We start from the raw sequence: 23,764 nt of genomic DNA, 5'->3' as shown, positions 1-23,764 counted from the left end.
TAAGCGGATTCACGGTATTCAAATGAAATCTGCCTTCGAACTGTATTTCTGGAAAACTCTTACCTGAACTGGGAGATCTGCTTCAGATCCTAGGAGCCAAATGCCACATGGGATCTGGTGTAACGGGAGCTCTGGATGCCAATGGTCTTAGATCCTATGCGGGAGTAACAGGGCTGGCACCGTATGGAGATTGTGGAAGGAGAGAGATGAGCACACAAAAAGAACAGTTTCAGGGATGAAACAAACTACCAGACAAGAACCATCGGCCCAATCGTCTGGGAACTATATTTGCTTTGCTTAGATTGAGGACATCACCAATTCTCCAGTTATTTTACAATTTAAATTGCCCTTCTTGACCCCCTTCCTAGCAGAGTCAGGCTTGAACAGAAGGTAAAGAGAATGCTTCCCAGATGCTGTATTAAAGAATTCCGGACTGACCCAGAGTGACTAGGAGAGATTTTTGCTTTCTGCTCGCTCTTAAACAAAGCTGTTTCTGGCAGTAATTTTAAAGACAGAAAAGGCAATGGTGTTTTAGCGTGGTTACTTCACCTATTTGTTTTTCTACATCAGATTTCCTAAATGTTTGTTGCATTTTACATAATAAATTCTTCTTGTTTTGAATAACTTTGTTCAGTTTTTGTATGTTATTTTACTAACCATCATTTTTTATTCATTTAGTCGATGTACATATACCATGTGCGTTTTCTGAAGGCGGCCTTGCTGCTTGCACTAATCTGTCAATGGTGAGCCAGGGATTCCACACAGAAACCAGGTAACAATTTAGGGTTAGATTCTTTGGATCTTGTGGGAGCTCAAAGCGCAAACAAAGAATGTGGCCTCTCACCCATATATTATATTTTGTGATGCACATTTGCTTCATTAATGTTTCAACGTCTGGAGTGAGTCCTCCCTTTGAGTTCATGGCCAGGGCGTGAATTATGCTAATGTTCCTCGTAGTCATTTTTGTCAGATCTGACTTAGGCTGAAAAAAAAGAGGAGGATTTAATTGCTGCAGAATTGAACTAGACCATAGAAGCCGGAGTCCCGCCTCTCGTCTCTAAATTCCCTGATTTGCCAGAAGTTTGCATTTTGCTCTGCGGCACCAAGCAAAGAACACACTTCAAGCTTTGCTAGTAAGCAATCCATTCCAGCTCAAAACATCAATACTGTGAATGAAGAAAACTGGAAAAAAAGAATTGCAAAAGCCAGCTTCCTCGTTTCAGATGTTCCTTGGTAAATAGCAATGCAACAACATTAGCATTTACTATTTAGTTGTCTGAAATGCCCACCCCAGAGGAGCTGGTTTCATGGTAGGTTTAAGTTAGCGTAAATGAAGTAACAACCGGCCACGTTCCTTTCAGTCAGAAGGTCATAGGGCAATCAGAAGTACCAGGCACTAATTTTAAGAAATTGGGACTTTTTCCTCAGGTGTCCTGGGGCTGCAATAGTGCAAACTCTGAAACAGGGGAGCAAGTACCCCTTTTTAGGCTTCGCCTGGCGTTACTGCGCAAGCAGGTCGCGCAGGCGAAATCTAATGATTACAATATGGGATATAGGAACGTCCCCCGGCTCCCATTGGCTAGCTCCATAAATGGAGGTTAGCCATTGGAAGCCGGATCTGTCAAGGCCGGACCAGATTCGGGGGCGTTCCCCCGATTTCTTCCCTCTGCATCGTCATCGCGGCCTTGGGCGGGGTTTATTTTTTTTTTGGCGTCTAGGTTTGTTTTGCCCAATCCGCGGCCTACCGCCGCTGGAGGAAGTCCAGGTGAGTGCCTTTCTTGCCTTTCCCTCCCCCCTCCCGCTGTCCGTGTGCCTGCCCGCCCCCTCCCGCTGTCCGTGTGGCTGCCCACCTCCCCTCCCGATGTCCGTGTGCCCACGTTAATGACAGACTTGCAAATTGAATGCAATTTCTGTGACGTAAATCTCCCACCCCCATTTTTTGTTACTTAAGCTACCTAGCGTTCGAAAATTACAATATATTTTTACATACGGTGTCAGTTGTTGTATTGAATGTTACTGTTACCAGTTTAATGTTTAGGCACATCGTGCCACATTTTTACTCCTTGCACGGAAATGAAATGAATGAAACTTATATAGCGCACGACTTACCCTGGGGCATCTCCGCGCTTGCTTAGGGAACCCGTCCTGGTATTCCCCTGTGAGATAACCCTGGCAGGGTATCCACAAGGTGAAAGCCAGGCATCCCACCGCGAGGGGCCGTTGTGGAGATTAAGCAAGCTATTGCCCAGAGTCGCAGAGTGTGAACCCGTGAGTCGAGAAGGCACCGGAGCGAGAATTAACGAGTCCATGGAATTTTTGACCCCAAGACCCGCCGAGGCGGGGAATTGAACCCTGGTCCAGGGCCGAACTCAAGCTCCAGGTCTGCCGCCTTTAACCCCTGAGCCACACTTCTCCACTCTGACGGAACCGCAAGGGAAAGCAGGCGGTTAAACAAGACCACTTGTATTAAAAGAAGCGCTGCTTTCATATGCAACTCCAGGGCTGGTATTGCTGTGGGAGGGGGGATGGCAGCGCCAGAAGCCCTGTGGGGAGGGCAGTGCACTGCAGCTCGTTCACTGTTGGCATGCCGTGGCACACGTCTTTAAGGCTCTCTGCCTTGTATGCTCACACTTCAGTTATCTGGTCAGCCGTGTGGGTATTTCAGTCTGGTTGAAAATACTGCAGCTTCAGGTGTCTGTCTACTCTAGTGAAAGATCTTGTGGGTAGAGCGCAGTTACACGTGTAGCTTGCAGGCAGGGTTAGATGCCTGGTGTGTCTGCTTCGCGTTTTATCCTTCCATGTAATTTCATTACTGTGGCATTCTGCCTATAAACAGCCCTTATTTCACAGGCTAATTTCCGTTAGGTGTTCAAGCTTCTCTAAGCATTGCCCTTTGAGATAATGTCCAGAGGTTAGTTTTACATGCACTGCTTCGATTGCATGCTATATAATAATCATGCCATGTTTTTTTTTTTTAGAAAGGAACAGTTTGTGAATGACTGTAGATACTACCCAGAGTCACTCAAAAGGAGTTTGATTTAATTACTCAATGCGTGACTAGTTGTCCTGTTTTCCTGCAGTATTATATACTCATTCTATTAGTTTTGGCCAACTTTATAGGCATTTTAAAGATAACAGCTAGTGATGAGCAGAGATCTGTGATGAAGAGCCCCCCGACCACCCCCACCAACCTTCTCTGTCCCAGAGATCTACTGGCTTTTATGTGTAAATATGGTTAGCAGGAGTCTGACCAAACTAGCTGCAGAGGCCCCATGGGAGAGGCCTGGCTCCTCGCTGATGCCAGGCAGGCCCAGGAGCATATTGGGACTGGAGTGCGGATGGCAGGTGACCATATGTTCTGTTCGACCCCACTTATCACAATCCCAGCAATCTGTATCCCTTTGCTGTGCTTACAATACATGTTTACCCTCGCAGCATGCGCTTTTAGCGTATCCCTGCCAACTCTTGATAGTTTCCTCCTCGCACTGGATGTTTTAATACAATCGGTTATAAGTGTGCTTAGAACTGTAAGGCTTAACCGACAAGCACAATTATGTATGCGGACCATTGTATACATTGAGGCACGATTTGTGCAATTTTTCTCTCAGGGCGTTTTATTATTATTGTCGGACTGAAATTGACTGTGCAGCCTTTTCCCCACAGTTTCTTGCCAGGGTTTGTCCACAACTCCTTCGCAGCGGTTCCTTCTGGTTGGGCATCCCAACGCGCTTTCAAGGCAGCTCAGCTTTCTTTAACAATTACATTGGTGCACGATTGATGTGTGCATTTATTTTCCAATGTGCACTGCTTACTAAAGGAAGCACATGTGTTATATTTTCTGGCCAGGAAGGCACATATGATATATGTACTTATCAGATCCGTTTATTGTTGCCAATTATGTATACATTTCCTTAATTGTGTGTTGTTTCTACAGCCATGTATCCCTGCGAAGCAGTTACATTATTTCTCCTGTCGCCAAAGAAACCTTGGAATTAAGTGACAGCTTATTAATCATTTCAATACTTAACTTCTCTACAAGAAAGCTTAAAAATATTGGCAAAGCCAATAGATATGCCTAAACGCTTGTTTCTGTTTGCCTCTCCTGGGCCCGGTTCCTTTCCACCCACTATAGTTTTAGGGGTGTGGGCGTTCTATTATTAAAAGAATATTACTGTACCTACCCACTGCTGCTGCTGGCTTTTCGTTAGTGTACTTTTACAGTTTCCTTGAAATACCATGCAATGTTGATTCCCTGTGATGGATTAATGATCACAATTAATGCCTTGGTTTCATACTGGAACTGGTTAATGTGCAGAGTGGTGAGTGCAGAGTGACTAGGGAGTGCAGAGTGACTGCAGAGTGCTAGGGAGTGCAGAGTGACTGCAGAGTGCTAGGGAGTGCAGAGTGACTGCAGAGTGCTAGGGAGTGCAGAGTGACTGCAGAGTGCTAGGGAGTGCAGAGTGACTGCAGAGTGCTAGGGAGTGCTAGGGACTGCAGAGATTAAGCTAATGGCAATGTAAATGACAATGCCATTTATTTATCTGTTTTCAAAACCAACACATAAATACAAATTTTGTCATTTACAATGCCAATAGCTCTAACTTTTCCAAAGGCGAAACCATTGCATTGTAAATTCTTGTTAGTACTTAACTTTCAGGATAGCAAGACAGGGCAGTTCAAGACTTACTGGAGGTGCTGAAGGCTACAGACTCAGAACACAGAAATACGAAAATCACCACAACTGTGGAGTCCGTTTTCTATAGAATGGACGGAGTCCAGATTTTCTCAGCCCAGTGTCCTCGGGAACCCACCAGACAGCCCTCTCATTTGTGGAAGGCACAATGATAGATATCTTGGGCATTCTGACATAGGGTGTTTTGTATTTAGTTCCTGGTTGCTTGCCTAGACCCCACAAGTAGTTTTGTAGGGCCTCCTGGACTCTAAATCTGGTGTTAAAATTTAGGCTACTCTTCTTCCGAGAAAGATCCGGGGGACCTGGCCTCCTGCCACCAACTCCTGGTAGCCTGGGGAGTTTTTTTTTTCAGCAGCAGAACCAAGAGATCCTCAAAGCAGAATTACCACCTGCTTGCGCTCTCAAAGTTATACGGACTCTTGACATCTTGCAGGTCACCTGTGTGTCAAAAAGATGCTTTTTTTTGGGGCCACCAGCAAGCCCCACCCCCTTTCTGTCTCCCAGAGGGAGAAGGAAGGCCAATGTCACTGACCCTGTAGCCAGAATGTACTAGACGGGTGTTCTCGCCAGGCAGGGTCTGGCCACACAGTCAGTCAGAACTCTTTTGTAGGTCCCTCTTATATAAAGTCTCTACACTGTGCAGGGCTTTTAAAGTGGAGGTGGAGAGTTCTAGAAAGAGCGAGTGCTCTTAGATGTCACATAACTCCTCCGTAGACCGACAATCCCTGGGAGCAACTCACTGCACAGCATTTTGGATACTTTCAAAATGGTAGATCAGGCTTTGCTTTGCACAAGAGCTATACCTTGGCTGACACAGCAAAGCCGATTCATTCCCTCCAGAGTTGTGTCTGTTGGTGTCAGTTTACCGCCCTAGGCAGATTCCTCTCCTGCCTTTTCTTTTACAATGGCTACATGAAAACAGTCCTTAAAGAGAACTATAGGTTTATAAAGCTATGTAAACATAATTTAGCAAAATAACAGCTCCATCTAGAGGCTGTATCCAAAGTAAAAATCATTTCTATAAGAAGATCTGTAGATCGTAGCAAATCAAATTTCAAAGCTTTATTCGACATCAGTCATAAAAGCACTTCCTCCCTATAGCTATACATAAAAAAACTAATCTATATACACGATGTTAAAACAAGAATTCTACAATTATAAGTCGAATACAGTGAGCTTTTAACAGAATTAAGATGATCATTAATTATACTTATAATTAAAAAAAAAAAAACTTTATAGGTGAAACTTCAAATCATCACAGCGTTTTTCCTAGCAAAGAACGTGTTCGGATGGCCCAGGCCCAGCCCAAGAACTTTGCGACTGCTGTTGCGAATAATTGGGAACCATCAGTCTCTAGGATCCTAAGTGCTACCACTTGGCTGTTCGTCCCCATATTAATGCAAAGAGGTCTTATCCATTTGTGTCTTGGTTTTACATATAGAGGACAACAAAACAATATATGGGAGACATGTTCAGGTTTGTCTTTACAAAAATGGCAATGTTCATCCCATGCTGTAGACCATTTCCTTTTGAACATGTTTACTGGGAGAGATCCAACTCTGAATTGGAAATATAATTTCCTGTCATAAGGTTTTTCAATCAAGTCCCAATAAGCTTCACACAATGGGGTCATTTTTAAATCCATAAAGCGTCTCGATAACGAACAATTGGTGCCACTGGCAAAAGTTCTATAGTTCACCATCTCCCAATATAGCCGTTTTATCTCGATCTTTGAGGGAAAGCAAGACACATCCGGATTACCCCATAAATGGTCAAGTTTTAGCTCTGACAGTAACCCTCGTAGGTCTTTCAACCAGGCTATTTTGTGAAACTCATCGAGCAAAACCACATCTGACAATGCTGTAGCGTAGTGGGCTAGCTCCAGGGTTACCATTAACCGTCTCCAATATAGCAACGGACGCAATTTTGCTATGTCCACAATGTTTTTCCTACCAAGGTCCAGCTTTAGAGGTGCGGTAGGGGTACTTTGCGGTACTCCCACCAGACCCCTAAGGAACTTATTTTCTGCTATGGACAGATTTGCTAGGTTGCCAAATCCCCATAATTCTGAGCCATATAAACTGGCGCTGATAGCTTTCATTTGGTATATCTGAAGCGCACATTTTATCGGTTTCGTTAGGGAAGCTTTATGTTTTAGTAATAGTGCTCCTGTTATTTGACTAAACTTTAGGGCTGCGGTATCTAGGTGAGACTTCCATTTCATGTTCCCCTGGAGTGTTATTCCCAAATAGGTAAAGGCATCCACTTGTTCAAGAGGTATACTTTTATAGGTGATAACCCCCCTAAATGATGTCCAACTATTCATACACATGAACTTTATCTTACTGGAATTTAATTCTAGGCCTCGCAAGTCACAAAACTCCCCAAAAGCATTTACCGCCTTTTGGAGGCCGCTAGGGGTGCGAGATAATATGAGCGTGTCGTCCGCAAACATAAGGACGGGGACACGCGAACCAGCAATTATTGGGGCATCAGAAGGGGATTTTTTCAAAAAATCTACTATTCCATTTATGTATATCGAGAACAATGTAGGCGCCAAGACGCAGCCTTGTCTCACCCCACGCTCTACCGGGAATGGCTCGGTTACTTCTCCCCGCGACCCCCACCTTATTTTAGCATAATTATTTTCGTGCAGTCGTACAATCAGTGTGAGAAGTTCCTGGCTTATCCCTTCATCGGCCAGAACTTTCCAAAGCTGGTCTCTGGGGACCAAGTCAAAAGCTGACTTTAGGTCGACAAAGACAGCAAACAAGGGGCCATTTTTTAGGGAGACATTCCTCCAATATAAGGCAATAAAATAAAATACCTGGTCTATTGAGCTTGTTAGTGGACGAAATCCTGCTTGGTATGGAGACAAGATGTTATTTTCATCTATCCATACTTGGAGTTTATTCTGAACCATACGGCCCATCAGTTTCTGGGCAGAATCTATGAGACTGATGGGTCGATAGTTACAGGGGAGTGATTTGTCCCCTTTTTTGAACACAGGTATTATTTCTGCTCCTTTCCAGGACAGGGGAACCTCACCGCCCATTGCCAATGCATTGGCGAGGCAAGAAAAATATTTACACCATGAGTTCCTATCGCTTAGGTAAACATCAGCCGGAATGCCATCCATTCCAGGCGCTCTTCCCCTTGTTACACAGTCAAGGGCAAGACTAACATCATTCTCATTGAAAACATTGTGCTTAAAATAAACATTCAGTGGGAGGTCAACGCTGGGTAGCAATTGATTTCGAGCATATTGTGGTTTAAAAAATGCTATCCAGCCATCAACGGCAACATGGTTTTGAGGAGAGGCAGACTGCCCTCCCCATCCCCATTTTACCTTGGACCAAAATGATTTGGAGTCTTTGGCCGCACAAGCAGTTCTAAGCTCGCGCCAAATTTCCTCATCCCACGTCTTCTTTGCCTGCTTTTGCGCACATCTATAGACATCCCTGGCTTCTCTTACCCCTGCCGCATTCCCCATCCGCAGTGCACTACTGAGATTATGGCGTGCCTGTCTGCAGTTTTTATCATACCACCCCTGGCAGGTTTGATGGTTTTTACTCTTATTACTACTTGCAGGTTTCAAGAAGAAGGCTTGTAATCTAGAGAAGAATTTATCGTGGGCCTCCATCATAATATCGCTGAAATTGATGTTACTTAGAAATGAGTTAATGCGATCTACTTCCTCTCCTACTACTTTCTTAAGTTCATCCAACTTCCCCTCGTCCTCTACTAGCTTCCCCCACTTTAGGTGGCGCTGATTATTTGAGCTTACTAAATCCAAGGTCACTCTCTCATCCTCTGAACTACCCCCCCTTCCCTCTGAGTAGGGCATGAAATCCATGCACAGCGGGTTATGATCGCTTTCCAATCTTTTCTCTACGGACATGTCTACCAGTTTACTCCAAACCCTGATATCTATCAGGAAATAATCGATTCTACTGGATGCACGCCCATTATCAAACGTGTTGTTTCCAACCCGATCAGAAACTGTGCGACCGTTTGCTGCTCTAAGCCCCCTGGCCAAACAAAGACTCTTCACTTGTATAGCAACTGTACTCCATTTCTTGACTGTAGTGATCTCAAGCTGGGGGATGCCCCATCTACTGTCCTCCTCTTCGGCAAGGAATTTGTCCTCCTGGCCCAGGGGTTCAAAGGTGGTATTTAAATCCCCCCCAATAATAATGAACTGATCTATGGGCAAGGTTTCCAACTCCTGATCAAGGACCTTTATTACTTCAGAGGGCTTTCCCCCTTTGACCCCCCTAGCATATATGTTGAAAATCGCAAGTTCATCACCATTATTCCATTTAATGATAACTGATAGGATATCCCCCGTTGGGAGCATTTTTTGTTTTATCGCACAATTCAATGATTGACGAATCCAAATCAACATACCTCCTGAAGGTCTACCTTTACCATTTGATACTGCAGGAATAAAGAAATTGAGATACCCCACCCGATAGACAGGGCAAACTGACCAAGTTTCTTGGAATAATATAATATCATACAGGTCGATAAAAGCACACCATTCAGTTGATATCATTTTACTCATTATCCCCGCAAGATTCCAAGAAATAAAGGACAACAATGAACTGTCTCCAGGTGGGTCAATATTGGCAGAACTTGGATAATTACCTGAAGATATGGCTTCAGGAGGTACACTAAGAGGGGCAGGCCGAGCTTCATCTAATTCAGGTTCAGAAATTGGGTCACTGCCTTTACCCAGTGTTAAGTTGATGTGCCCTTCTCGGTCATCCGCCCTTACCACACTTTCCCTGAAGTTATGTGTTGTCTTACAATTCCTTCGGAGTGCCAAAGCTGGTTGACCCTCTTTTGCGATGGTATCTTTATCTACTCTCACTTGGCTGGGGTATCCTGTCTCAATATTTTGCTGTGCAAGTCAGTCGCACTCATTTAGGTTTGAAAGGGCGGTAAATCTATTTTCTAGGTTTAAACCCCAGTCACATCTCCGGGCACCACCAATCCCATTGCCACCCCCAACCCCACCTCTTTTGTGTGACACTGTGGTCCATTTTGTCCTTAGAATACTGGGTCTGGCAATAAAACCTCTCCTGCTATAAAAGAAGTCAAGTGTGAGGGGGATAATTTCCGCTGTTCTACGTTGAGGGGGCAGAAGATTGGGTAGGATTTCAGGCAACACCTCTGGGCCTCTAAAATTCAATACAACACAATCGCCAGCAAATCTCTTTGGGCTGCTGCCTATCCATTTTACCCTTCTCGCATATAACAATTCTTCTGATAGTATGTTTACCCCAGTCAGAGATGTGCATGTTGTTAGACAACCAATATAGGGCTTTAGTTTTAAGTGATTGAGGAGACTCTACCTGATCATGCTTCAAAATTGGTACATTAGCTAAGACCAGGATTAAAGGGGAAGCTTCGACAATCAGTTCCATTGGCCCTGTTTCCACAAGAGAATCTACATTGGTCTCAGCACTGATCAATGGATCTGAGGGCAGGCCGATGTTTGGTGGTAGGGCTGGGGTAGGAATGGGTGGATGTGTATGGACCAGAGTGTCCCCATTTCCTATATTTCTATCTTCCCTAAGATTTATTTGCTCTAATGTGTCTACTATCTTATGTGGCAATTCCCCCATACGATCATTTGTATTTGACAAGAGGCCTTCAAGCATGGTAACTTTATCGGTGAGATCATCAATCTTAGATAAGAGTGGCTTGATTATCCCCTTCATTTTCTGTTCAAACATACCTAATAACTTTTTAACATTAGATTCATCCCATAGCATAGTACCCTCGTCTTCAGCCCCCTTATCCTCTGTACTATTTTTACGAGGAGGGGTAGTAGGTCTGTTCTTGCTAGAACGTAGACCACCACGCCTAAATTGGCCCTTCGTGGGCCCTTTTGTCACCCTTGGTGCCGGGACTGGGGCGGGGCTTACAGTATTAACCTCTACTAGTACTAAGTCCGGATCTAATCCGACTTGAACAGCCTCATCAACTTTACTAACTGATGATGCTGGGGAGGCATTAACAACGGAGCCCTCGGTATGATGCTGTGAGAGTGCTACTAATTCACTAGTGTTTACCAGATCAGAGTGGTTTACTGGCTGAGGGTCGTTTAAATTAGTACTAGCAATTGGACTCGCCCCCAGGGAGGCCCTTCTATCATGATTTATTTTGGTAACCACTTGAAACATATAATTGTCCATGGTGTTTGCAGGTGCAGTGACTTTTTTTGCACTTGGACATACCAATAACAGCTATAGTCCGAAGCTATGATAACCCACCGTGTGTAACAAGGCTAGAATGCTAAACCACCACTAGCTTTGATTATAAAATAGACCTAAGGTACCACAAGTGTAAATAATGGATTAGGACTTTCCGCCGATAGCGGTAATGACTCACAGGGAAGTTTGGGCAGCGTTCCTGGCCCAGTCCAGTCACTACCAGTCGCGGACTGTCGTAGACTGTCCGCCCTTAGTCCGGGCTTCGTCCCGGGCCTCGTCCCGCATGCGTTCCGCTACGCGTAGGACCCTAGGTTGAACTTGTAGACCTTGGTGGTTGAGGGGGCGTGGCCTCTGCGGGAAGAGGCTACAGCTGTTCCCAAGACTCGCAGTCCCGCAGCGGTAGGTCAGCAATCAGCGCCCTGATGCACTCTGGAATAGTGAGTGCAGCGCTAGTAATGTCTCTCACAAAGCCCCGGTCTCAGCAATTTAGACAAGCTCCAGCTCGCCTACAGCTCACAAGCAGGTGACAGCACAGCCTGGACGATGAGTAGCACCCGCGAAGCGGGTGCTGCGAAAGGTTATCGCCTCGGAGGTTGAGGGGGCGTGGCCGCTGCGGGAAGAGGCTACAGCTGTTCCCAAGCCTCGCAGTCCCGCAGCGGTAGGTCAGCAATCAGCGCCCTGATGCACTCTGGAATAGTGAGTGCAGCGCTAGTAATGTCTCTCACAAAGCCCCGGTCTCAGCAATTTAGACAAGCTCCAGCTCGCCTACAGCTCACAAGCAGGTGACAGCACAGCGTGGACGATGAGTAGCACCCGCGAAGCGGGTGCTGCGAAAGGTTATCGCCTCGGAGGTTGAGGGGGCGTGGCCGCTGCGGGAAGAGGCTACAGCTGTTCCCAAGCCTCGCAGTCCCGCAGCGGTAGGTCAGCAATCAGCGCCCTGATGCACTCTGGAATAGTGAGTGCAGCGCTAGTAATGTCTCTCACAAAGCCCCGGTCTCAGCAATTTAGACAAGCTCCAGCTCGCCTACAGCTCACAAGCAGGTGACAGCACAGCGTGGACGATGAGTAGCACCCGCGAAGCGGGTGCTGCGAAAGGTTATCGCCTCGGAGGTTGAGGGGGCGTGGCCGCTGCGGGAAGAGGCTACAGCTGTTCCCAAGCCTCGCAGTCCCGCAGCGGTAGGTCAGCAATCAGCGCCCTGATGCACTCTGGAATAGTGAGTGCAGCGCTAGTAATGTCTCTCACAAAGCCCCGGTCTCAGCAATTTAGACAAGCTCCAGCTCGCCTACAGCTCACAAGCAGGTGACAGCACAGCGTGGACGATGAGTAGCACCCGCGAAGCGGGTGCTGCGAAAGGTTATCGCCTCGGAGGTTGAGGGGGCGTGGCCGCTGCGGGAAGAGGCTACAGCTGTTCCCAAGCCTCGCAGTCCCGCAGCGGTAGGTCAGCAATCAGCGCCCTGATGCACTCTGGAATAGTGAGTGCAGCGCTAGTAATGTCTCTCACAAAGCCCCGGTCTCAGCAATTTAGACAAGCTCCAGCTCGCCTACAGCTCACGAGCAGGTGACAGCACAGCGTGGACGATGAGTAGCACCCGCGAAGCGGGTGCTGCGAAAGGTTATCGCCTCGGAGGTTGAGGGGGCGTGGCCGCTGCGGGAAGAGGCGACAGCTGTTCCCAAGCCTCGCAGTCCCGCAGCGGTAGGTCAGCAATCAGCGCCCTGATGCACTCTGGAATAGTGAGTGCAGCGCTAGTAATGTCTCTCACAAAGCCCCGGTCTCAGCAATTTAGACAAGCTCCAGCTCGCCTACAGCTCACAAGCAGGTGACAGCACAGCGTGGACGATGAGTAGCACCCGCGAAGCGGGTGCTGCGAAAGGTTATCGCCTCGGAGGTTGAGGGGGCGTGGCCGCTGCGGGAAGAGGCTACAGCTGTTCCCAAGCCTCGCAGTCCCGCAGCGGTAGGTCAGCAATCAGCGCCCTGATGCACTCTGGAATAGTGAGTGCAGCGCTAGTAATGTCTCTCACAAAGCCCCGGTCTCAGCAATTTAGACAAGCTCCAGCTCGCCTACAGCTCACAAGCAGGTGACAGCACAGCGTGGACGATGAGTAGCACCCGCGAAGCGGGTGCTGCGAAAGGTTATCGCCTCGGAGGTTGAGGGGGCGTGGCCGCTGCGGGAAGAGGCTACAGCTGTTCCCAAGCCTCGCAGTCCCGCAGCGGTAGGTCAGCAATCAGCGCCCTGATGCACTCTGGAATAGTGAGTGCAGCGCTAGTAATGTCTCTCACAAAGCCCCGGTCTCAGCAATTTAGACAAGCTCCAGCTCGCCTACAGCTCACAAGCAGGTGACAGCACAGCGTGGTCGATGAGTAGCACCCGCGAAGCGGGTGCTGCGAAAGGTTATCGCCTCGGAGGTTGAGGGGGCGTGGCCGCTGCGGGAAGAGGCGACAGCTGTTCCCAAGCCTCGCAGTCCCGCAGCGGTAGGTCAGCAATCAGCGCCCTGATGCACTCTGGAATAGTGAGTGCAGCGCTAGTAATGTCTCTCACAAAGCCCCGGTCTCAGCAATTTAGACAAGCTCCAGCTCGCCTACAGCTCACAAGCAGGTGACAGCACAGCGTGGACGATGAGTAGCACCCGCGAAGCGGGTGCTGCGAAAGGTTATCGCCTCGGAGGTTGAGGGGGCGTGGCCGCTGCGGGAAGAGGCTACAGCTGTTCCCAAGCCTCGCAGTCCCGCAGCGGTAGGTCAGCAATCAGCGCCCTGATGCACTCTGGAATAGTGAGTGCAGCGCTAGTAATGTCTCTCACAAAGCCCCGGTCTCAGCAATTTAGACAAGCTCCAGCTCGCCTACAGCTCACAAGCAGGTGACAGCACAGCGTGGACGATGAGTAGCACCCGCGAAGCGGGTGCTGCGAAATGTTATCGCCTCGGAGGTTGAGGGGGCGTGGCCGCTGCGGGAAGAGGCTACAGCTGTTCCCAAGCCTCGCAGTCCCGCAGCGGTAGGTCAGCAATCAGCGCCCTGATGCACTCTGGAATAGTGAGTGCAGCGCTAGTAATGTCTCTCACAAAGCCCCGGTCTCAGCAATTTAGACAAGCTCCAGCTCGCCTACAGCTCACAAGCAGGTGACAGCACAGCGTGGACGATGAGTAGCACCCGCGAAGCGGGTGCTGCGAAAGGTTATCGCCTCGGAGGTTGAGGGGGCGTGGCCGCTGCGGGAAGAGGCTACAGCTGTTCCCAAGCCTCGCAGTCCCGCAGCGGTAGGTCAGCAATCAGCGCCCTGATGCACTCTGGAATAGTGAGTGCAGCGCTAGTAATGTCTCTCACAAAGCCCCGGTCTCAGCAATTTAGACAAGCTCCAGCTCGCCTACAGCTCACAAGCAGGTGACAGCACAGCGTGGACGATGAGTAGCACCCGCGAAGCGGGTGCTGCGAAAGGTTATCGCCTCGGAGGTTGAGGGGGCGTGGCCGCTGCGGGAAGAGGCGACAGCTGTTCCCAAGCCTCGCAGTCCCGCAGCGGTAGGTCAGCAATCAGCGCCCTGATGCACTCTGGAATAGTGAGTGCAGCGCTAGTAATGTCTCTCACAAAGCCCCGGTCTCAGCAATTTAGACAAGCTCCAGCTCGCCTACAGCTCACAAGCAGGTGACAGCACAGCGTGGACGATGAGTAGCACCCGCGAAGCGGGTGCTGCGAAAGGTTATCGCCTCGGAGGTTGAGGGGGCGTGGCCGCTGCGGGAAGAGGCTACAGCTGTTCCCAAGCCTCGCAGTCCCGCAGCGGTAGGTCAGCAATCAGCGCCCTGATGCACTCTGGAATAGTGAGTGCAGCGCTAGTAATGTCTCTCACAAAGCCCCGGTCTCAGCAATTTAGACAAGCTCCAGCTCACAAGCAGGTGACAGCACAGCGTGGACGATGAGTAGCACCCGCGAAGCGGGTGCTGCGAAAGGTTATCGCCTCGGAGGTTGAGGGGGCGTGGCCGCTGCGGGAAGAGGCTACAGCTGTTCCCAAGCCTCGCAGTCCCGCAGCGGTAGGTCAGCAATCAGCGCCCTGATGCACTCTGGAATAGTGAGTGCAGCGCTAGTAATGTCTCTCACAAAGCCCCGGTCTCAGCAATTTAGACAAGCTCCAGCTCGCCTACAGCTCACAAGCAGGTGACAGCACAGCGTGGACGATGAGTAGCACCCGCGAAGCGGGTGCTGCGAAAGGTTATCGCCTCGGAGGTTGAGGGGGCGTGGCCGCTGCGGGAAGAGGCGACAGCTGTTCCCAAGCCTCGCAGTCCCGCAGCGGTAGGTCAGCAATCAGCGCCCTGATGCACTCTGGAATAGTGAGTGCAGCGCTAGTAATGTCTCTCACAAAGCCCCGGTCTCAGCAATTTAGACAAGCTCCAGCTCGCCTACAGCTCACAAGCAGGTGACAGCACAGCGTGGACGATGAGTAGCACCCGCGAAGCGGGTGCTGCGAAAGGTTATCGCCTCGGAGGTTGAGGGGGCGTGGCCGCTGCGGGAAGAGGCTACAGCTGTTCCCAAGCCTCGCAGTCCCGCAGCGGTAGGTCAGCAATCAGCGCCCTGATGCACTCTGGAATAGTGAGTGCAGCGCTAGTAATGTCTCTCACAAAGCCCCGGTCTCAGCAATTTAGACAAGCTCCAGCTCGCCTACAGCTCACAAGCAGGTGACAGCACAGCGTGGACGATGAGTAGCATATTAGATTATAATGGATGGGTCTCCAGCTCCACAGTGAAAGCTGGAAGAGATGCAGAGGAGAGGGTACTCTGACATCAGGTAACGTCCCAAAGATTGAAATCTTAAGCAAGAAATCGTTCACGTATTATTAAGTTTAGAGTCCTGGCATCTGTCAAATGAGAAAATAATTTGCTAAGAGTCTGTCAGTAAAGGAAACGATACCCTACTTCCAGTGCACAGTACTTAATTACAGAGCCTTTTCTGGTGACAACAAAAACTTTGACTGCATTCACCAAGAGACTTACTGAATAATCTGTGTGGCCTAATTTGGTCTGGGGTGCATAGGCATATGAAAGGAAGAGGTACTGACTACATGAAGGACCCAAAATATTTAGTGTCATTTCCTCTGACCTCACAAGTTTCAGACCAGAGGCGGATGCCTTTCTCAGCATCTTAGGACAAGGCACATGGCCCATCTCTGCTTCCAAAGCAGGCCGCAGAAAGGAGGAGACCGGCTCTTGAAGTGAGCCCAGGCTGCTTTCTCTCTTTATTGAAAGGAACGCCGCTAACAGCAAAACTCACTCGAAGAAAACACATTATTTATATAAAATGCCATACTGCTAACTTCTAACAGCTAAATACAAAATAGAAGAGGCTAGTGGCTTCCATTGGATAAAGTTAAAAGTGGCCTTTCATTATTGATTAAAGATGCTCCCTTTGAGATGTGGCCAAAAAAAGGCCAGAATGTGTAAAACGAAGTCTTCATCTCCAGCGCACACACCTGTGATACATCTCGTTTGTCTTCTCATACGTGGCGTTGATGGGGTCCTCGTAGCCCACCTCCGCGGCGCGACTCCGCTCCTGGTGCATGTACGCTCCTCTCACCAGCTTGGCACCAAAGTACCAATCCTCCCGGCGTGAGAGCTCCACGTCTGTAGTCACATTGTCATAGGCGTCCTGAGAAGAGAAACACAGAAATTTGTTTAATAAAAGTGGGTCTGCGTGCAGATGCGCACGCGCAGTACAGCTCCCCGCAAAGGCCATGGTAACTGCAGCCAAGTACGAAGGGATTTGCGATTACAATTTTAATCTTCTGGGAGGAGTCCATCGACGACCTGAGAATAGGTCATCTTTGAATGACCAGAGTAAATCTAAATACTGGAGGGAAGAGCTGCACAACAACAGTACCGTATTTTCCGGCGTATAAGACGACTGGGCGTATAAGACGACCCCCTACTTTTCTTGATAAAATGTAGGTTTCATGCTATACTCGCCGTATAAGACTACCCCTCTTCCAACATCATGTCATCAAACATGTACGGTAAACATAAGTAGTTGTTAAAAGGCCCAAACAATTATTATACTGCTACATGTTGTACCGCATCATACTGTATAACATGGCATTTCTTGCATCATAACTCTGCTCAGCCTTGCACATACGTTGGTCTTACCCTGCCGCATACCTCTCGTGGCCTTTGTTATAGAGCACCATAACTCTAGTGATAGTGTGTCAGTCGTGAATAGCACACAGGTCTGCCCTGGGTTCCTTTCCAGCACTACCGCAAGTTGCACCGCGTCCTTCATTTCCTTGCTCTGCGCATTTCAGCTCGAATAGGGAGCCCATGACACCCATACAGAACACTCCTTAACCCCTTCCGTGTACAATTCCATCAGCGCACATCGTACATAATGCCGTGTAAAACTTTGCAACAGAATACAACCATCAAACCAAACTAAGCACGTTCTGCAACAGCAATGCTTATTTAGTCGGCCAAACAAGATTACAGAAGTCCAATGCTTATCAGAAAAGGCTTCGACGTGCAAACACAACCATGGCACGTTTACTGAAGCAATAGCACCCTCTACTGACAAAAAGATACATATTTTACACCATGCCTTCCCATTAATACAAAGGCTCAAGACAGTTTGGTCGTTGTTTCCACTCCTAAAATTTTTGTTCCTGGCGTATAAGACGACCCCCGACTTTCGAGACCATTTTAAAGGGTTAAAAGGTCGTCTTATACGCCGGAAAATACGGTAGTTTAATGTGAAACGGTCCTTTCAAATTTTAGAAATATTCTAAACATTTCTTTGTTATGATGGGTACATACAATCTTAGATGCAAAGTTATGAAACTGTTCCGTATGGCAGCAGATCTTATAAAGTTATAATTTACATTCAATGAGAAAAAACACGAGTGAAGTTCAGCTTTCTTCCCTTCAGAGCAGAGGGTTCTAGTGTAAGACCCAAAGCCACGCCCCGTTAACAGGATAACAACCTACAGCACATTTACAAACAAGAAATCTAAAAAGAAGAATTCACGGAGTGATTATGTTGAAATATGTCAAGGATCCGGCCCTCTTGGGCCCACGTGCTACACACCTTTGAACTCCCTACTACTGCTGGAAGAAAAAAACATAAGGGGACAGAAGTGTCAGATACTGACACCAGAGCACAGTCAATTGCACTCTTCAGGATAGATGCCAGCGAAGATGAGACATCTGCAGTGCTTTATGAACCCCTAGGTTACCCTACGCCACAGACAATATTTTACTCATATCAACCCACTCAAGTTAAAAAATATATTAACCCTTTCGATGCTCATAACGAGCTCAGCTCGTCATGATGCACAGTTGAGCTGTGCTGATGACGAGCTGAGCTCGTCATGACACCAGCAAAATGGCAATTTCCAGCACAGGGGGGGGAAAACGCCTAGCAGCCAAGGTGTTAAAAGAGATGTCTCATTTTCTACTCTAATGGATAGTATGCTAACAATACAACAAACTCGACCTGAGCTGAAAGAGAGACAGTGTGGAATTCAAGAGGGAAAGGAGAGAACATTGAAACAGAGAGATGAGATGGTCAACAGGAGGGTGGAAAGGAAGGAGACAAGGGCGTTCTGAGGGTATTCTAGGTAGTTTTGTGCCCATTCCCTCCATTCTTTGGGTGCAGTGCCCCAGAACTTCTGCAGAGAGGGTTCCATGCAACGTTTTAAAGCAAGAGGTGACATTGGCACCTTTTGTGTAGATCATTCAAATAAGGATGACAGGGGGAAGAAAGGCAATATAGGGCAGCCCCCCACTCAGCAAATATGAAACAGAAAGCCCTATTCAGATGCATGGTTTGATTCTCAAATTCCCTGTGACTACCAGGGCCACACCTCTTATTGGCTCACCAAGACGAGTTTAGTCACTGTTGTGTTACAGGTCAGACCATACCTTAAAAAATTGATAATAGCGGTGTACAGATTCACCCACATAGAAAAAATATGTGAGAAAGCAAGGGAAGTACCTCACGGACGTGACACCCGGGGGGGGGGGGTTCCCTGTTTGTTAATCACCGGTATACCCACTTATCATCATCGGTTACTTTCCTTGCTGAGAGGATGAAACGTGTGCAGAGGAGATGTGCACTAGTGAGAATAGATAAAGACAAACAAGGATGCTCGATGGTACGACCACCACAGTTGAGCATAAGGTAAATACAGCGCCGTGTTGCAACCTGCGCTGGTTGGGTGGTGTGTGCTGTGGCTACCAATAAGCCTCTTTCATTGACTTACCGAGTTACCACTGCTGTGCTCTGTCTTTCAATGTTTGTATGTGTACAGGTCCTCACGACAAAAAACGGAGGATTGAGAATAGAGACCCAACTGTGTGCCCTGACGAAGTTGCCAATGACAAGGCAATGAAACATGTCGGTTCAGTTATAAAAATCAATAGTATTGACTTAACCATTTTTTAATGGTGGAGTTTGGCAGCATCAGAATAAAATCGACTCAGCCAGCCAAACCTCACTTGTTTTATATTTGTTGGTTGTTGGGTGTAGGTACTTGTTATTCCTTTCTAAGCACTTTTGTCTGTCCTACTAGGCAGTGTATCTGTACACTCCTTGTTTGTCTTTATCTATTCTCACTTGTGCACATCTCCTCTGCACACGTTTCATCCTCTCAGCAAGGAAAGTAACCCCTCGCGTGTCACGTCCGTGAGGTACTTCCCTTGCTTTCTCACATATTTTTTCTATGTGGGTGAATCTGTACACAGCTATTATCAATTTTTTAAGGTATGGTCTGACCTGTAACACAACAGTGACTAAACTCGTCTTGGTGAGCCAATAAGAGGTGTGGCCCTGGTAGTTACAGGGAATTTGAGAATCAAACCATGCAGGCTGAATAGGGCTTTCTGTTTCATACCTTTTGTGTAGAAACAGTCCTGAGGAAGACAACTTGACCGGAGAAATCTGAAGTCATAACATGAAAGACGATGTAAGAGAAGAGAACACGAGGTTCAATTCCTATCTCCTGATGCCCATGACATTGTTTGGGGTTTCCCCCACCAACAGGACAAGTGGGCTTTCCCTCGCAGTACAAACCCTTTAGTGGTCAGATTACGCTGCCAGAGTATGGTTTGTTTTTTCATTCATGTCGATGCATATCTGGATATCTTTTCTTTGCAGATGTTCACAATGGTATACATAGTTCATAAATGCAAAGCTTTTACAGTTGGAAAGAGCGCTCCAATGAAATACCACGAGTCTGTACCCTCAGCGTGTGTTGCGGACAGTGGTTCTAAAATCAAAGTGTGTAAACACAATTTCAAACTTTAACCATTTGGAGCGGTTTATAAAGCTCCTGGAATGCCCCTTTATTGTATGTGAATAAATGAACAGCCAGAAGCAAGAATGGCGATTGCTTGCTTTCAAAATAAATTGATAAAAAAATAGCTGCACTTTTAAAAACAAGCAAAGGTTATCATTTTGCTAAACTATTCTGCAATTGTTAACTTTAATACCACTCTCCACTACATCATTTAATAAAACGGGTTTTGATGCATTCAAATACTGGAGAAGCAGCTGTGTAACGTCATTATGCAAAACATGTAACAAAAATTAATTAGGGGGCTCATTCGTAAAGATGGTCAGAAAGTGACCCCAGTGTCCATGTAAAATGACTGATTTCTAGCATTCATAACATTTTCAAAAATGTGCCTTGAAACCTGCAATACTTCTGAACAGTTCTGCTTGTGTATTTGTGCATGTGAGAATCAGCTGAGCAAGTGCAGAACAACCTTATTTAAAATATTTTTCACCTCGAGAAACTACTTTTTGTACAATAATTTCCTGCTGCTCTGTCAGGAGCACATTTCCAACCTTTTCCATAGTGGGAAGGTGTTCCGTTGTAAGAGGAGCATGTTAATACCCTCAAAGGATGTTTGTAACTGGTGGTATGGAGACAGGACAGACGCAGCGTACGCCGATGAGCGCTGCATGGGGGACCCCTCCCTACATACTATTCTTTACTCTGCTCCGTTGAGGCGTCTCCAACTGGCTACCACACAGATTGTATATCAGATTTGGAGGCAGGCATTGCGAAAGCTGGGCTGGTGGAATGGACTGACTAGGGATACCCCATTATGGCACAACAAGCGTTTTCCTCAGTTGCTGGGCCTCTCCGGGTTCCGCAATTGGGATATAATCGAGATATCTACTCTGGGGAATGTTATGCGTGGCACGGTGTTGAAATCCTTTCAAGACCTCCAGACAGCTTTTCAGATGCTTAAGACTCAGTTTTTAAAATATTTACAATTTCGGCAAGCCATCGCTCCCAGCTTGGAGGGCCTGTACTAACTGGGGGGGGGGAGGTGGGGGGGAATGGGCGATCTCCTAGATCACAAGATCTCCAAAATTTATCAGTCTCTGGTTAGGCACCGTTCCCAGGCTTTGCAGCGTCTGAGGGAGGCCTGGGAGGGAGATGTGGGCCAGATGGAAGACTAGGACTGGACGGAAGCCTTGGCTTTCCCACGTGGGGCGGCTATTGCAGTGAGTCTGCGACTTATCCAATTTCAATACCTCCCCTGGGTTTATTTACAAGGGTTAGGCTCTAGAGGGCAGGCTTGGTGGCTTCCCCGGGGTGTTTCCGCTGTGGGCATGAAGAGGGGACCCTGATACATACTATATGGCACTGCACAGCGCCACCCTGCAGCATGTCGTTGTAATAACTTGTGATGCAATGGTATACGATGTAACAACGCAGTCGCTGTAATGACCGCGTTGCAATGACATGCGTTGTAAACACATGCGTTGTAACGTGGTCTATTCAACTGTGAGCGGTCTCACTTATCCTCAGTTAGCAACATAGAAAGAGGATCACACGGATAATCTGGGTTTGGTGAGAATGGCATTTTACGCAATCAAGTGAATGCTTAATAGTAAATGCGTCAGAGCAATTCACACAATGCTGCCTCAGTAAAATACGAAATGCAGCAATGGTACAATCAGAGTAATGATGCATCCTGAACTCTGCTGTAATCTCAACAACTGTGGCATAATGAAAGCGCTGGCATTGTCGCAGCCGTACCATGAGCGGTCATAACATGTATAAACTAAGCCTCTGCATACACCGATCTCTCTGAATATTTAAATATCCAACATAAGCAGTCCCTTGATGTGCTCAGGGTCTGTCTGATCAGCAAGGTGGCATAATCTGAGATGCCCCCAACAAACCTGTGACATGAGAGCGCTGCCACAATGGGTCACCTCGCTGCAATGCACCAAAGGAGTCAAGAGGTTTATCTTACCAGGGCAAGTACATTTCAGAAGCATGTCGTCCCATGGAGGGGAGGATATTTTACAGTTTCACATTCGATCGATGAGCAGATAAGAGGAATGAGGGGAGAACGGCCAAAACAGAGAAAGAGAAAGAAAATGTAGAGGGAGCACAGGGAGACCGTTTATGCAAGAGGAGACCAGGGTGAGAACCTGAAAGATTCTTATTTTATCCGTCGGCGGACAACTCTTGGCAATAGCAGACATGCTGTGTTAATGCAGAGGAGCAATACATGGAGACGTTTGAATTGTTGCTCAAGTTAATGAGAGTTTAGAATTATTCTGACTGGAATGTGGCTACTGCAAAGCTATATCATGCTCACTTTAAGAAATAATTAATTGCATTTGTGTGCGCATAATACTGCGCACCTTGAAAAGCACATTTGAATAATGACAAATGATGAAAATATCACAAAAAACGTATCTTGACGGATACCGGTGGCCATTCCTGGTGTGAATCTCTGTTGAATTCATAAAGGGGTGAGTTGAGGGAAGGTTCCTACATGATATCTGGGACACTGGAATAAAGGTGGCGTTCTTTGAATAGTTGTACCTGTTCAATGTGGGGCAGAACCCTTAAACTCACTGGTGTAACCTTTGAAACAAGCTGTGTTCAATGCTGCGCCCTCACACAGCTGTTCTCTTTACTTCAATCTCTTCGGATCTGTTGAAGGGGATGGTTTGTGCTGTTCTGTCCCTGTGTTTCCAGCCTGGGCTGCACCAGACCACTGGCAGATAATGTCCCATTTTATATTTAGTGTGCCTAGTGCTTGGAGGAGCTGCCAAAACCCTGGACTACTCTGTATTCTGCTAAAAATCTATTCTGGGGATAACTGGTGTGTTCTCTCATTTTTTCTGCTGCCATTCCTTAAAGCTGTATTGATTGCAGGAACGGTGCAGAGTGGATGCGGAGGTGAACACTAGGTGGACCTTGGGAGACCGCGAGAGCTGGGATGTACACAGCCAGTGCAGCGTGTCCCCGGTGGGCAGCAGGCTGTGGGTTTACAGCACAGTTGATGAATCTAATGGGGGGTCAGCGTGCCTGGTGTGGTTCACTGCATGTGCACATGAAGCAGGGGACAGAACACTACCACCTGGAGAGACGATGTCACATATGCGGGTTCTGCTAGTAATTTACAAGTCTGCTTTAGGGAAGGTGAACAATCAACTGTGTAGCATGAACACCATCAACATGTGCCTAATTCTCTTAACCAGAATTGTGTGAGGACTGAACAAATAGTCGTCATATATTGCAGAAGTCTGCCCTAGAAGACTTTGAACAAGTGCACGTACAAACTTGCAATCTCATCTTACTCCACTAGATGGCTGCATTGTACTGTAATAGTTGCAGTCCTAACGTTTTATTTATTTAAGAAGCAGCGTGTATTATCTTTCAGGTTATGCAATGGCACATAAGTGCTTTGCCAGGCTGAAGCCTACATTTGATCTGCAGTATTTCATTTCAAGAAACAGCTGCGACTTTTAAAACTACAAATGGAAGTCTTTCTTGAAGGATATTTGCATGTCCTCGCTTGCTGCAAAGTAATTTATTTCTCTGCTTTAACTCGAAGTATAAGATA

General features: G+C 47.3%; 1 protein-coding gene across 1 annotated transcript in view; it reads right to left on the bottom strand.

Annotated features, from left to right (window-relative positions):
* PRODH (proline dehydrogenase 1) overlaps positions 1-23,764 on the bottom strand; it is a 276,224-nt gene that overhangs the window by 27,550 nt on the left and 224,910 nt on the right. Inside the window, exon 11 of the mRNA XM_086929694.1 lies at positions 16,366-16,541. Coding sequence (XP_086785820.1) covers positions 16,366-16,541 — 176 coding nt within the window. The remainder of the gene's footprint in view (positions 1-16,365; positions 16,542-23,764) is intronic.

The sequence above is a fragment of the Lissotriton vulgaris genome, chromosome 7, assembly GCF_964263255.1.
Source record: "Lissotriton vulgaris chromosome 7, aLisVul1.2, whole genome shotgun sequence".
Taxonomy (NCBI): Eukaryota; Metazoa; Chordata; class Amphibia; order Caudata; family Salamandridae; genus Lissotriton; species Lissotriton vulgaris.
The sequence above is the reverse complement of the archived record's forward strand: the minus strand, read 5'-3'. Positions and strand labels throughout refer to the sequence as shown.